Raw genomic sequence first — 15,073 nt, forward strand, 5'->3', positions numbered from 1 at the left:
GGAGAAAGAAAGAGAGAGAGAGAGGTTTTGGAATCAAGTAGAAAAAGAAAAAGTAGAGAAAAAAAGGGGAGGATGGAGATAGGAGTGGGTATATGTGTGTGGTGGAGAAAAAGAAAGAGAAAAAAGAAAAGAAACGAATGGATGAAAGAAAGGAAAAATAATATAAAGAATAAGAAATGACTATTCAAAAATGCTACCACAATATTTTCACAATAAATCTTAAGTAACATATTGTTATTAGCTAATATTGGTGAGTAAAAAAATAATTTCAATGGTAAGTTCAAATTGAAACTAGTAACAACTTTCTATATAAGATTTTGTTATGATTCTTGTCAGATGTAACACTTTTTGTTAAAAAATATAATTGTTGAGAATGAATAAAGGAAGAATAAATAAAGATTAAAAAAGAATAAAGAATGAATGAAGAAATAATATTTAAATGAGATTGAGAAATGATAGAAAATCTGTTGAAATGTGTATTTAAAAAAGTGGATAGGTAAAAGGTAAATATCATTGTTCATTGTCCAAACAGTATAAAAATTTAGACAAACTACTAGAGCTGCTCTTCTACTATTATACATAGATTGATATGAGTGCTCTAATGCCCTTAGTCATAAAAACATGTAGAAAATTTAACAAAAATGAAAGCTTGTTTAATTCTCATTTTATAATACTTTGAACCCCAAAATATTTTAAGTACCAATATATTTAAGAGAGTGAAATTTTAACTAGACTAGAGCCAGTCCAATCAATTTAGAGAGCAAATAAAGTAATTAGAATAGATACCCATTATTTTATCAAAAAAAAGGAAAGAAAAGAATAGATAAACATTAATTTTGAGTATGCATTAATTTTTTTTTTTTTCATATTTCGCCCCCCTCCCCCCTCTCAATCTTTTTTTTTTTTTTTTTTTGAGAGAGAGAGAGAGAGTCCCCCTCTCAATCTAATTCCTAGGTCCATCCCTGCAATGCAAACCAGCATCCCAAACATTGATATCTACTTCTTTGTTTTATTTTGGTCTTTACACATGTACGTACCCGATGCTAGCAGACTATTTTGACAAAGCATCACAGGAACAAAATAATATCGGCTTAATAATCATGGCAATGTGATTACAAAGACTTCATTAGACCTGACCTAATCGTTTCACCTTAAGGTCATATATCATCGCCTTATTTGTTCAATATTTTACCTACTATGCTCCTTTTTTCAAGCAAAAATCAACAAGATCGGCTGCCCAACTATTTTGTATTTTAGTAAAATGTTCTACCAATGTTGTTTTTTTTTTTTTTAAGAAAAAAAAAAACTTTTATAAAAATTTACAAAGCCTTTTTTTTCTTTTTTTCTTTTTTTTGTCAAAGATTCATTTTGGTCTAAATTTCATTTTGCAACTTTTTCGTAAAACATAATAATTGTAATAAATTAGAATAATAATGTGGGTTTTAAAGTAAAAACGACGTAGCCTTATTATTAGCCGGTAAATACAAATACAACTAACATCATAACCTTTATCAAAATCTTTATCGAAAACTTGCCAGAGACTGAGTCAGAGACACCCAGACAGAAAGATAGAACAACAAAAGTATTTAGTAAATATACCTTCGAGAACAAAAATGGCACTTCGTCTTTATCAAAAACTTCGACACCCATTTGTCCCTCCGAGTAATCTTTCCATTAAAGCCACTCCAACTCGCAGATTCTCTGTTCACAACTCTATCACTATGCCACAATCCGACCACTCACGCAAGGTTCTCCTCAGATACCCTCTCTTTTTTCTTTTTTTTTTTCTCTACTATCTTTTCATGCTTTTTAACTTTCCATTGTGAACTTTAGCTTTCAGTACTGTATATTTTACTGAGAACTTTAGCTTTTATGTCTCTGAATATGTTATACTTGTAACCCCACATGCCAATGCTTCATTTAGTGACACAGAAGACGCAGGGATAGAAATTCTGAATCATAAAGTGTGAACAATTTTTCCCAGAAACCAAAAAATGTTACAAGCATGCTAGAGATTCCTTTTTAAAAGTTTTTGAAGGAACCAAATGGATGAACTGCCTAATGGGTGCTTAAGAAATGTGCTGAAAGTAAAGTGTTATTAGTCCAAGTTGAATTTTTTGTTTATCTAGGTCCCAAGAAAGGAAAATTTTCATTCAACTAACCCATCACAAGTTCACAATCATATAGAGCTTGGAAATATAAGGAATGATAAATGCAAAAGTGCAAAACTTGGTATGGTTTCTTAGGTGCTGCACCTTAGGTTTCTCAATTGAATTCAACCATATTGTTGTATTGACAAATACAACAAAAGCAATATTATCTTTTTTGAGGACATTTAAATTCAACAATGTGGTTCATTGGTCAATGCAACCACATGATTGAATTTAATTGGGGAACCACACCGAAAGAATTGTACCTAAGTTTTACCCAAGAAAAATATAGGAACCCATTTTCTTTTATGGGTATTTTACTGCTATTCTGTTGACTGAGAGGACTAATGGAGGGTGAAACTGAGTGGAGCCTAAAACTAGTTAATTGCATTAGTGTGTTTACATTTTCTGATATTGCACCGTGTTTGATTGTTTCTGCATATCAAATAAAATAAAATGATGGTGAAATTTTTTATAAAATATGTTTTCTAATATGCAGCTAGTTTTGGAGGTTAAAGAGAGGCTTGAAAAAGAGTACCCTAGTCTCCCTATAGGCAAAAATGGAAGAGATGACGAAGATATGATCCTATGGTTTCTCAAGGACCGGAGGTTTTCCATCGAAGATGCTATTGCAAAATTGACTAAAGCCATTGTATCCTCAAAAACCTTGCAAAATTCTTAAGTTTAACATATGTTTACATTTGTGTGCGCATGCATAGGTGTTTCAATTTGAATTTTATTCAACTATTTTGGTTTTTGAAAAAGTTCAAACTCCTTGGCAAATGGAGTCTGAAAATAATTGCAAGACATTCAAGGAGACAGTTGTTTTAGAAAAATGCACTTTAAATTGTTTGGATTTTCAAGATTATTTTGTGAATTTTTTTCTCCAAAACATCCCTAGTTGTTGCTTAAAAAATTGAATTGTTCTTTTTTTAAATGTGGCCTTTAAGTTTACATTGGAAGATTTGTTTGAGTTAAAGAATGAAAAACCATGGATATTTTGATGAACTTTTATTTTCTCTTTTCAATTTTCTGTTCTACCCTTACAAGAAATGGCGTCAAGAATTCAAGGTGTCTGAATTGTCTGAAGAGTCAGTGAAAAATGTAGCTCAAACTGGAAAGGGCTATGTGCATGATTTTCTTGATGTCAATGACAGACCCGTGCTTATAGTAGTGGCATCCAAGCATTTTCCTGGAGTAAGTCTAAAACTTGAAGTACCACTCTCTTAATCTGCAAATATTGGCTTTGAAAGAATTTTTATTTTATTTTTTTTATTTTATGTTTATCTTGAAAATTTGAATATAGTCATTGACCCTACAATCTATGTTTTTGTCATGGAGTATAAACTTTTTTGTGGTATGACGAGGTAGACTTTCTGAGAATACATATTTGCAACTCTAGAGGAGTGTCTCTATATCCATGATCCCACAGTTATAAACTATTCATGGCATGCTTTCTATGCTTGATTTACTACAAGAACATAAGTCATTGTCGAAACAAGTAACTTCAGGGATGGCCAGTCCAAATGGGAGAATGAAGAGTATCTGAGAATATGTTTGTGTATGAATTTCTCATAGAATATTTTTGCCTTTTTTTAGATCAGTTAACGTCACTTAAACCCCCTTCCTCTAAATTTTCTTTAGTCTATTGCAAATTATAGTGACTTTTTAAACAAAACTAAGGATCACCATATGTGCTATTGTTCTATTTATACATAGTATTTTGAAGGCAAGAAAATATTGTTAGAACTACTAACTCTAATTATAAATCTTTGATGATCGATTTTATTTCTGGCATGGGTTTTAGTTTCTAGTCATAAACATTAAATCATTTACTTATAGATGCAGGATCCTGTAGAGGATGAGAAGCTCTGTGTGTTTCTGATTGAGAAAGCATTGGCTAAGCTTCCAGCTGGGAAAGAAGAAATTCTCGGAATATTTGATCTTCGGGGCTTTGGCACCCAGAATGCAGATATTAAGTTTTTGACTTTTTTGGTAATTTTTATGCAAATCTTCGGGGCTTTGGCACCCAGAATGCAGATATTAGGTTTTTGACTTTTTTGGTAATTTTTATGCAATAGCTGCCGATTATGTTCTAGATGGGTAATTGAACTTGAATACATGTGATGTTTCTCTTGCGGAAATTACACTATCAAATGAGTTATATATCACAATAAAAAAAAAAAAGAATAAAAAGCATCCATTGCATCTGATGAGTTCTTTTTCATTTATTCTTAATACTTTTTGTGAACAAGTGTAGAGATGTATCTCCATGTATTCTTCCAAATTCCTTAAGTTGCTGTTTGTTGTCAATTTTCTATAATTTGTCCTTGTACTCATACTACTGCAACTGTTACCGGTTTTGCTTGCAATGAATCTATTGTTGAGAGTTGAGGTGATGATTTAAGAATTACTTCAAAGCCATGGCATTGAATGATTTTTTTAAATGGTAAAAGGAAAATCCTGGTTCATTTTGTATTTATTTGACATTGACTATTCTACTACTCAATGCTGCTGCTCAAACATCTACTTGATCAGTTCCAATGTCAAAATCAAAAGGAAATAATCACTTTTACTTTTTATTTTGTTTTTAAACGTGAAATCACATACATGTTTTGTGTTTATTCATCGCTCTTCTTTTTTTTGGCAGTTTGAGTTGTGTTACTATTACTATCCAAAGCGATTGGGCCAAGTCCTCTTTGTGGAAGCTCCATTTGTGTTTAAGCCAATCTGGCAGTTTGCCAAGCCCATGATGAAATCATATGCTTCTCTGGTATGGATTTCTTGTGCACTTGTCGTTTCCAAGGGACGTAGATATCCTTTGTAAGTTTATGTTTGAAATATATAGTCTCAAGAGGAACTCTTATGCTGCATTACAGAGTTGGATACTCACCAACTTATCTTTGGTTCTTGAATTCTGAGGCTGCTATCAGATGGCCTTTTTGGCAGTGGGTTTAGCACCTCTTCAAATTTTTATTCTCCATTTTTCTTTTTCAAGCTTCTAGAATGAGACCTGGACATCAAATCACTGAATTTGAACTTGATCTGAAGCATAACTTTCAGATGAATAATCATGGTGCTGTTTTGTACTTCATTCTGCCCTCCTGCTCTTGTTTATTTATTGTTGCATTATTTCATATATGTATTTGTTTTTGTAGGTGAGATTTTGCTCAGTGGATATTGTCAGGAAGGAATATTTTACAGAAGCAACATTGCCTGCTAGCTTTAGAGACTGAAATGGCTTATTAAAATACAAATTTTTAGTTGTGCGTTTCATGATTTGGTGGGTAAAAGAATGATGCATTTAATTACGCAACTTCAATCTTATTTTGCTGCATTTGCTGTGCAATACTCCTCTTAAAATGAAGCAAACAATGAACCGTAAAAAGGAGGGATAGTATTGATCTTGCCAAACCACAGTTTTTGGAGGGCTGATTTGAATAAGGTCTAACAATTTGTGCATAAGTGGCCATTCCCAAATCCCAACCCATTTAGTTGGGAATTATTGCACCAATGAACAGTCCCTTGCTTTGATACGCGTATTTGTTACAATCTCTCATTTTGATAACCCTTTGCTGAACTATTTGTTTGTTTTACACTTTATATGCAGGAATTTGAGAAGAACTGCAGTGGAGATGGTTCACAACTTGTTCAGGATGACTGGGATTTTACAGGTTGAACTTATTCAATTCTTCCTAGTCCTGCACTTCAATAGAATATTGTTAAGCCAATATGACAGAAAAATACCTTTCTTGAAGATTTGTGCTAGGTAGGACAAAAGAACTGATCTTGACCTCTTTATTTTTTTAATAAAAATTGTATTAAATAGGAGAAAGGATTAGAGGTCTGAGATGAAAATAGGCTCAAATCTATTACTAGAAAAGGCTTATTAAGCCAAATTGTGGACTGCCAAGCATTTCTATCTCCAATATATAAATTCCAACAACAAAACTGCTTAAGAGCATTCACTAACGATGCTATGGTCCAATTCAACACCTCGGTTGCATTTTTCAGAGAGTTCTGAACATTCAATACCTCTCCTGCAAGGATGATGTTTGGCAAAGTTCTGTTGAGCAACACGCGAAATAGCAAAAAATGCGGCTTTAGCCTTGCACCATAAAGCTTCCTAATTTCTGTATTCAACTGGTTCAGGCTTGAGCTGAAATTCAATTTCATCCATCCTAATGTAGGAGCTAGGAACCCATTTACTAGGAGAGGATTGCTTTGAGTAAATCTACATTCATGCTTTGATATGGACAAGATAAATTCGATTCACCTCCACCACAATTGTGTCTGACCTTCCTGCCATCCCATGATGCAAGCAATGCCCTCATCAAGTTTCAGATGCTTGCTTGGGTATAAAATACATATGATCCATAAGTTACTGAGGTAACGTCAACCAAAGCAGCTAACAAGTAACAGCCATGTATGATTGAATTTGATATATGTTTCATCAACATGTGCAAGTCATTCTCAAATTTGGTATCAAATTTGTTTACCAAAATGAGTAGTTAATATTTTTTAGGGTAACATCACTTGAGTCCAAAAATTTTAAAACTGACCATTTGAATTCTGAACTCAACTTGGATCTTACACTGTTATTCATTTTTCTCATCTCTCTCACCATGATTAGAGATTAAGTTGATCAGTTTTAAAAAGTCTTAACTCAACTAACATTGGCCCAACCTTCAAGAATGCTAAATGTATTTTAACATATTTTTAAAATATAATATGAGTTAAGTTAAACTCTTTAATCCATATTTTCAAATTCTGTCAAAGCTTTAAAGAGTTAGGGCCCGTTTGGTTTGATTTTTAAACAATATTTTTTAGTTTTTAACAGCATTTCACGTATTTCAACACACTTTTTTACTCACACGTATTTTAAAAAAAAAACAATTTCAACTCACAACCCCCTGACAAATGTGAATGTCTAGTACAAATGAAGTGTGTTTTGAAATTGGACATCTTAAAAGGGTCAAGATTTAAAGAAAAATTACTATTCTCAATTAACTCGAAACAATATCAATTTAAATATGGTTATTACTTATTATTAACCTCAACCTGGAGGATATATAAGTTATGATTATTATAATATTATTTTTCAACATTCTGACACGTAACTCATGGAATATCTACTACACAGACGCAAATTGACAATTTAATCCACTACACTTCGCATCACAACGTTAATCATACATGTACATAACTGTAAATTGACAATTTCGTCCTACGTTGTCATTCTCTCTCACAAAATCCACTCTTGATTCGTCCCAGTTCCTCTCCAAAAAGTCAGAGACACCTTGTGTGTGGGTGTGAGAGAGAGAGAGAGAGAGAGAGGAGAGATGGAGAATCCAAGGATGCTATCACTGGTTCTTTGTTTTGGATTTCTGAGTCTTTGCCAAGCGATCGAATCGCCACAGTACACTGTGGTTCACTCGGAATCGGACTTCGAGATCAGACTCTACAGACAGTCCACGTGGATGTCTGCTCCAGCTAAAGACCTCTCCTTTGAGAAAGCCACCAAATTTGGTTTCCACAGGTGCTACTACTTTTTCTTAAACCATGTTGATTTTGAGTAATCTTAGGTACCCTTTTCTTTGTTTGATGAGAAAGTGAAGGAAAACAAAACAGGAATCTAAAGAAAAGTTTTGGGCTTTTCTTTTTTTTTTGGGGTCTCTTTTTCTGTTTTGTATTTTGGGGTCAACAGCTTATGTAATATGTTCAGTTTAGTCTGATACATTTGACTGGTATAATCGAGGTGAAATTTCCACTTTCTGTTTGGTTGCTGAGAAATTATAGGATAAATGAAATAATTTGATCCTTGGTTTCTTGTCTGATAAGGTTTAAAATTTCAGGGACCCCATCAAAATAAGTCATGTTAATTCACAATTTAGTTTAGCTTTGCTCTTATTCGGTTTTCTTAGGAACCAAACTAGTAGTTGTTAGAAAATCAGGGTTTCGGTCCATGGACCGGACCGTACAGTAGGTATATATAATTTTTGAACCTTTAATTATCTGAAACTAAAGTAAGCCAAATGAGATGGTTTTTGAAAGGAGACGAAATAATTGTGACAACATCCTTTTTTTCATTTTTTGGGAGAATTAGTGACAACATCCTGTTTAATGATAACTACTGGCAGCATTTTAATTATCATGGTGCCTATTACCATAATCAATACTAAGGCTAGACAGAGCATTCCCTAGTTATACCAATATCGACATCACATCAAAATGATCAAAACGTGTGTTAATAGAGAACGTGTGGTTTGCCAATAAGCTCGGGCTTAAATGGCACTTCCTCCTCCCACAAGAATGGGTGGAGAGTATGAGGCCATGGGACAAAACTTGAAAACCAACTTATTGACCTTTTGTTTTTAACACAGCGCATCTATCATGTCCTGTTACTGCAATTACTATGACAGTACAAGATGTCTATAAGCATTTTTTTAATCCGTTTATAGGTATAGTGTAAATGCCCATTCTGGATCCACATTTCATTCTAAATTTTTGTAAAATCCTTTGTGTACTCTTTTTTTTATTAAAAATAAATTCCAGAGCTTTTCATTTTGCTAAGATTTTGTTGTTGTTAATCTCACAGATTGTTCCAGTATATCCAAGGTGCCAATCTGAATTTCTCTCGGGTTGCAATGACAGCTCCTGTCCTGACAAGCATAGTCCCAGAAGCTGGCCCTCTACACTCATCAGCCTACGTTGTCCGTTTTTACTTGCCCGTGAAGTTCCAAGCTAGCCCTCCACTCCCACTTCCAGAGCTGAACCTGAAACCCTATGCGTGGGACAGTCAGTGTATTGCTGTTAGGAAATTCTCTGGATTTGCTAGGGACAGCAACATTGTTAAAGAGGCAGAGAAACTTGCCATTAGCTTGAGCAGGTCTCCATGGGCAAATGCAACTTCTTCAGAAAGTAGTTATGCCTACTCGATTGCACAGTACAATTCTCCATTCCAGTTTATTGGGCGTGTAAATGAGGTTTGGGTGGAGGTTGATGCATCAGAATTTGATGGCTGTAAATCCAGTGGAGTAGCAACATACTAGACTGTGGCAGGGTTGGGCATGACTGCAATTTTCTGCATTATGTGCTTGGAGCTACTGATACATAAATTACTGTGTTTTGAATTCCCCATATCTGTAAATTTGTGTTCCCAAAAATAACCCTGTATGTGCATATATATGATTTTAATTAATATGTAAAAATATGGTAAATAAAATTTATGTATACGATAGTTATCTGTAATTTGTGACTCCGGGCTTTAGCAACGCCAAGTTGCCAACAGAAAATTATTAGCTACTTCTGTGAGGTTAATATAAATAAGAAAAGGGTAAAGTCTGATGACCAATGTCAAGCTGCATTATTCTCAATGGGCTTGCCAAAAATCACCATGCGGTTTTGAAATCTTAGCTAGTCCAGACTCAAGAGGGTAGCACTTAGAAATTCCTAATGCAGTTGTCCTGGTTTGTAATCTCTCTCTCTCTCTCTCTCTCTCATGTGTCCTTTCTGATAAGCCCTTTCCCGGGGTCTCTCTCTCCCTCTATCCAAACATAGGATTAAAAGTAATTGGGATATAATGAGAGACCAAAATATTGTTAGTTAATTAAGCACTCAATTTTTAAATGTGTGTTTGACAACTGATTAAAGCTAATTTTTTGCTTAAATTATCAACTGTTTACAGGTTTTACACAACTTTTTGTCTTATATTTATTTCAAATAATTTAACTTTTAGCTTTTTGAAAATAAACTAACTTTTAGCTTTTTGTCTCACATTATGCAAATAAGTTACGAAAATAAACAATTCCCAAACAAAAATAAACAAGAAGTTATATCAAAAGTATTGAGTGAATGTTGAATTTCAATAGGTTAGTCTAGTTTTTAGTAATCTATGTGATCGTGAATTCAAGTCTCTTAGCCTTAGCTAACACCTTAGGGCCACATTCAAGTCTTTTAGCCCTAGATAACACCTTAGGGACATGTTCGCAAAATTCCACCTTATAACCCATATGGAAATAAAATGCTAGAAGTGAGTGATTGCCTATTGCTTTATTGTTATTGAAATCAATTATTCTCGAGTGTAGTTAGTTCCTTCATGTTTTTCACTGGCACATAGATCATGCTTCTAAGCCTAGTCAATATAATGCCTCTAGCTTAAAAAGTATCACGTAGCACTACTGTGCAAGTGTCAGCGCCCATGGGTTGCAGACATTGCAATGTACCCCGTAACAAAAGTTTTTTTTCCCTATGCATTATGGTGCATTAGTATGGTCATATAGTGAGACAGGGCTGTTTTAAGCAAAATTCTCAGGGCTTACACGTATTGACGTATATTAAGTATAAATTTTTGTTGTAAACAAAGATAATTTAAGAGAATTATCATGGAAGGAGATGCACTGAATATCATTGAGCCATTGAGAAACAAGAAATAAAATAGCTGTCTTTCATTGGAGAATTAAAGCAGTCTTGGAGGATGTCTTGTTCCTCGTCAAATCTTTTGATAACGTATCATTTTCTTTTATATGTAAAGAAAGAAACCTTACTATCCACCTTCTAGCCTGGTGGGCTGCTCTTTTGAATTGAATTGGGCCAGTTCCCATCTCTAACTTGTCGTTGTTGTTAGCTCAGGCTTTAGATAGAGATGGTCATAGGCACTTTCTTGATTGTATATCTTTTGTTTCTTCTTACAAATGAAGTATTTATTCAGCCAAAAAAAAAAAGTCCTTAGGGCTAAGAACTGCAAGATTAACATGTTATCTTGATCGAGCTTGGGAATAGGGACCAGTTTCCAACTTCTAAAATTAGATCTAAAGTGAGCTCCAGCCCAGGTTCAGAAATTGGCACAATATTCCCACTCACATAAGGTCAAGTGACAGGATAGAATCGCTGCAGACAATTTCCAATGCTGAATGTGCAACTAATTTCAAACCACACAACAAAATTGGTTTTTATAATCAGAACATTTTCTAACAAATCCATCCTAAAAGAATAAATGAATTGTGGTTGTATAAGAACAATAAAACAGTGAACACATTGACCAGACTCCATTTATACTTTGTGCATGCATCCACATATTAGTTAGGTCGGCGTTTTGGATGAGCAACATACGATGGCAGAGACACCCCAGCAGCAGCACTATTCCTGCTTGGCATAGGCAGCTTGATTTGGCAACAATAAATGATAAATAGAAGGCATAGAAGTAAAACAAACAGAACAACGGGAGAGGACACGATCCCCATATTCGTTAAGGTAGAAATACTAGTCTCAGTTTTGGTAGTTCTGAACAATAATTGTTCACCTTCAACCAATGCAGCTCCTAATGTCCAAGAAACATCCCCTGGGCCAAATATTATCTCTTTATCACTAAGACAAAGAGAATCCTCAATGAGAGATGCCATATAAGGTACATGGAAACAATATTGTCCAGCATATTTTTGGTTCCTGGAAATACTGCTCAAGTTAGCCCATGATCTTGAGCATAACTGCTGACCTTCCTCCCAAATCTTTGTAAAGTCAGCTCTTGGATTCAGATTTAACGTGTTGTAAACAGCATAAAATCCAGATAAAGCATGAAAGCGTGCAGAGGAGTAAGCGGCAGCTGTCAAATTAATAAAGTCACCGCCTGCATATCACAAGTGGTACTTAAAAGGTGAATTCTTACTACAAATCCCTTTATGAAAAGAACTGAACAACTGTATAAGAGACATAGTGCATAAAGGAAAACTGATGCTCCTTTCTAGTCATTGATATTAGAAACTGCCATCTATTATCATAAGAAATAATATTTGGAAAATGCCAAATTAACATTGTAAATAATAATATACTTATAAACGAAGGTAGCTTTATGTCTCAACTTCACCAAACATGTGATGCCTTGGAAGCTGTCCTATCATGAGTAACAACTAAGTTGCTATGACCATGAAAATAGTAATCATTGAGCAAAAGAATTTCAGATGGCTTATCCCATCCTTTGCTTAGAGTTTAATTCTTATAAACCAAAGTGACCTATCAAAAAATTTTCTTATAAACCAATGTGCATAATCCTTCATTTGGTGAATAGCTTAAACCTATTATTCTCAATACTTAATACATCTCAAGAAATATGATGTTTTAAGTATTTACTTTGAAGACACTGAAAATCTATTGAATTCCTAAGGCTATCAGAAGAAAATTCAGAATCATAGCAAGACCAAATTAGTAAACTCCAAAACATGGATATCAGATCTTTATTTTTATTATTATTATTTTTTTTTTCTGTTGATAAGTCACATGGATCAGTATATGTCAAGAATAAACACTTTTTCGACCAGAGTACTCACCACCATAAGAAGATGAGCCTGCTTTACAGTTTGTACCAACTGTTGGTTGTGACCAATCTAAATTGCTTGAATTGATGGCGGCAGCCTTTGCAAGTCCTTTGCATAGCTCCCAATTGGGTTCTCCAACCAGATGCAAAGAAGGAAATTCAGCATTCCATGTTTGTCCATTGAAAATTTTCTGATAACTGGAATTAAGCCCTAAGCAACCAGAGCAGCTATAGTTTTGTACAAAATCAGAACCAAGACAAGGATGTCTGACTTCTAATGTATTATGAGTATTTTCTTTGAACCATTGTGCTTGGCTAAGCATGACAACACTCCTATCAAATGCCTCATTCAAACCAAAAGCTGGCAACGAGTATGCTAAAATCTGATGTTCCATTGAACCAATCTTTGATCTCACCAAGTGTGTGTACTCTCTTGCATCATCTATTTCCATCACAACCTGCAATGAGGAACCTCCCAGGTCAATAAGTCCCAAAGTGGGTGACTGTGAATAATTTCCAAATCTCCCCATTTTATAGTTCAGAGCGACCCAACCATAATAAGCTTCTTCTTTCCCACTCAATACCCTTATCCAATTCTTCCTATACAAAAATGTGTGCTCCTTCACAACAGCCTCTACATCCTCCAAAACCTGCCTAGCATTGTCAATAGCCAACCTTCTTAACCCAGCAGTACCTAAAACAAGAATTGGAGTGTCTGAATGTCTTTCACGAGGTACCACCTGTTCTGCCCATAAAATCAATGGTTCCAAAGACACTCTCACTCCTGATGAGTTGCCAACAAATTTATCTAATCCAGGTTCAGTTTGCAAACAGTGATACTGACATGAATTCTTCCAAAGTGAACTCTTGGTTGTTTTGTCAGGATAAGAATGCAACAAAAGAGGAAACTTCATGTTACTTTCACCTTCTGACATCCACTCATACACATTCACTCTTGTCCCCGAGCTTCCACAGTCCACAACCACACTAAAATACGACTCCTTAAATACACTTCGGCCTTTTCCGGGGCTAAATGCAAAGTAAACACCAACCAATAACAGCACCACAACCAAAACAATGATACTTGTTTTCAACACCCGTTTATACCGAGTAAATCCCGTGATTGAGAGCTTAAGTTTAGATGGCGATTTGGGTTCCATATCACTATTATCAACATGAATCCATGCCAAATCCTACTAACCCTTTGAACCCCACTTTCTATTTTGCCCTCAAAATCTTGCTAATTTTTTCACTAATTGTAATAATACCCCAATGGGTCTATAAACTTTCAAAGCCATTAATGAGATACACCCACAACCACTCAATTCAGATATCACATAATGCCAAATCTTACAGCTTTCTAGTTCCTACTTCATCTTTGCATAAAAAAAAAATCTCTAGTTTATGTAACAGTAACCCAATTGAGCCAATAAAAACACACACACAACACGAATTTTTGTAATTAAAATGAAAACAATAAGTTTACAATTTGCACCATTTTCTAGAACCAAGAATATAGCAACTTTGACTAATAAAAAAAGGGTGTGCTCAGATGTGATCTGGGAATTGAAATGAGAGAAGAGAGTACCTAGTTGGTCTCTGAAACCATGGAAACTGTACCAGCCCTGCGAATCTCTGATGGGGATGAGAGATCACAGAGAGTGTGACCCAGAGAGAGTCGGGTCAACTTGGCATCTCAATCGTACGAGCAAAATTGGAATTTAACCCTGATTCCCAAACTATTTAGTTAGTAGGCATGGTTTCAAAAGTACATAACTTACTAACATCTCGCCTATAAGAAACTCAATTTTTGGCTTATAAACCGAGTCTCATAGACTCGGTTTTCATGTTTGGATCAGATCTGATGTGACGTATTTGCCACTTGGCATCCACCTGAAAATCAAGTCTTAGAGGCTCGATTTCCACTTATGTGTGACGTGGCAATTTGTATGTGACGTGGATGATCCACGTGGAAGCCACCTGAAAATCGAGTCTCTAAGACTCGATTTCTAATAGAGCTTTTTCAAAATTTAAAGCACTCTTGTCTTTAACTAACGCCTCTCCACTCTCACTCACCCTCTTACTCTCACACAGACCAGAGCACTCTCACTCACCATCTACTCTCTCAGCCTCACTGACGCCGACCCTTGCTCACCGTTTCACTCTCTCAGCCTCATCGACCCCGACCCACTCTCACTCACCTTCTCACTCTCTCAGCCTCACCCTCTCACTCTCTCAACCTCACCGTCCCCGACCCACTCTCACGCCTCTGTCAGTCACCCTCTCCACCCTCACATAGACACTCTATCACTGTCTTTACTTTGTCACTCACCGTCTCTACTCTCACTCAGTCTCCACTATTTCACATTCATCAGCTTCGCCAAAAGAACAAAGATTGTATCAAACGGTCATCACAGAGTTTTGAGGTCCTTCAGTCTACGCGGTCTCTGGAAAATAAATAAATAAATAAAAGGTGAGTCCCTTTATACAAAATGCAAAGTGTGTTTCACTGTTTGGTTGCTGAGAAATAGTGGGAAAAATCAAAGAAACTTTGGTGAAAGTTCTTTTTTCTTTTCTTTTTTTTTTTTCTATTTTGGTTTCTGTATTGAATTTC

General features: G+C 35.1%; 3 protein-coding genes across 5 annotated transcripts; 2 read left to right on the plus strand and 1 right to left on the minus strand.

Annotated features, from left to right (window-relative positions):
• Positions 1 to 1,516: 1,516 nt before the first annotated feature.
• Positions 1,517 to 6,101, plus strand: LOC111991497 (CRAL-TRIO domain-containing protein C3H8.02). Of its 3 annotated transcripts, none has more exons than XR_010629706.1 (7): positions 1,517 to 1,748; positions 2,650 to 2,802; positions 3,201 to 3,347; positions 3,993 to 4,145; positions 4,801 to 4,923; positions 5,030 to 5,226; positions 5,309 to 5,421. XR_010629706.1 is itself a non-coding variant. In XM_065775372.1 (7 exons), the coding sequence occupies exons 1-6, from the start codon at positions 1,614 to 1,616 to the stop codon at positions 5,384 to 5,386; spliced, it is 789 nt and encodes a 262-aa protein (XP_065631444.1). In that variant the 5' UTR covers positions 1,517 to 1,613; the 3' UTR covers positions 5,387 to 5,433; positions 5,761 to 6,101. The 3 variants fall into 3 exon arrangements, 2 of the variants coding, with proteins under 2 accessions (XP_065631444.1, XP_065631445.1); XM_065775372.1 differs by lacking the exon at positions 5,030 to 5,226 and adding an exon at positions 5,761 to 6,101 and having other exon boundaries at positions 5,309 to 5,433; XM_065775373.1 differs by lacking the exon at positions 5,030 to 5,226 and adding an exon at positions 5,761 to 6,101 and having other exon boundaries at positions 3,999 to 4,145; positions 5,309 to 5,433.
• A 1,319-nt stretch (positions 6,102 to 7,420) lies between these two features.
• LOC136068344 (uncharacterized) lies at positions 7,421 to 9,401 on the plus strand. Its single transcript, XM_065775374.1, has 2 exons — positions 7,421 to 7,689; positions 8,749 to 9,401. Exons 1-2 carry the CDS (start codon positions 7,493 to 7,495, stop codon positions 9,200 to 9,202), a joined length of 651 nt encoding a protein of 216 aa, XP_065631446.1. The 5' UTR covers positions 7,421 to 7,492; the 3' UTR covers positions 9,203 to 9,401.
• Positions 9,402 to 11,074: 1,673 nt separating this feature from the next.
• On the minus strand, positions 11,075 to 14,205 carry LOC111991487 (probable apyrase 7). Its single transcript, XM_024023257.2, has 2 exons — positions 12,473 to 14,205; positions 11,075 to 11,775 (listed from the first exon to the last, which is right to left on the minus strand). Exons 1-2 carry the CDS (start codon positions 13,617 to 13,619, stop codon positions 11,228 to 11,230), a joined length of 1,695 nt encoding a protein of 564 aa, XP_023879025.2. The 5' UTR covers positions 13,620 to 14,205; the 3' UTR covers positions 11,075 to 11,227.
• Between the last annotated feature and the right edge of the window lie 868 nt (positions 14,206 to 15,073).

Source organism: Quercus suber, unplaced genomic scaffold (assembly GCF_002906115.3).
Source record: "Quercus suber isolate HL8 unplaced genomic scaffold, Cork oak 2.0 scaffold_110, whole genome shotgun sequence".
Lineage (NCBI taxonomy): Eukaryota > Viridiplantae > Streptophyta > Magnoliopsida > Fagales > Fagaceae > Quercus > Quercus suber.

Bases quoted from the DNA above. Each gene is read 5' to 3' on its own strand.
- LOC111991497 (XM_065775372.1), top strand. From the start codon at position 1,614: ATGGCACTTCGTCTTTATCAAAAACTTCGACACCCATTTGTCCCTCCG. The intron at 3,348-3,992 runs GTAAGTCTAAAA...ATTTACTTATAG, and splicing joins CATCCAAGCATTTTCCTGGA to ATGCAGGATCCTGTAGAGGA. The intron at 4,924-5,308 runs GTATGGATTTCT...TTGTTTTTGTAG, and splicing joins TGAAATCATATGCTTCTCTG to GTGAGATTTTGCTCAGTGGA.
- LOC111991487 (XM_024023257.2), bottom strand. From the start codon at position 13,619: ATGGAACCCAAATCGCCATCTAAACTTAAGCTCTCAATCACGGGATTT. The intron at 11,776-12,472 runs GTGAGTACTCTG...TGTGATATGCAG, and splicing joins AGGCTCATCTTCTTATGGTG to GCGGTGACTTTATTAATTTG.
- LOC136068344 (XM_065775374.1), top strand. From the start codon at position 7,493: ATGGAGAATCCAAGGATGCTATCACTGGTTCTTTGTTTTGGATTTCTG. The intron at 7,690-8,748 runs GTGCTACTACTT...TTAATCTCACAG, and splicing joins ACCAAATTTGGTTTCCACAG to ATTGTTCCAGTATATCCAAG.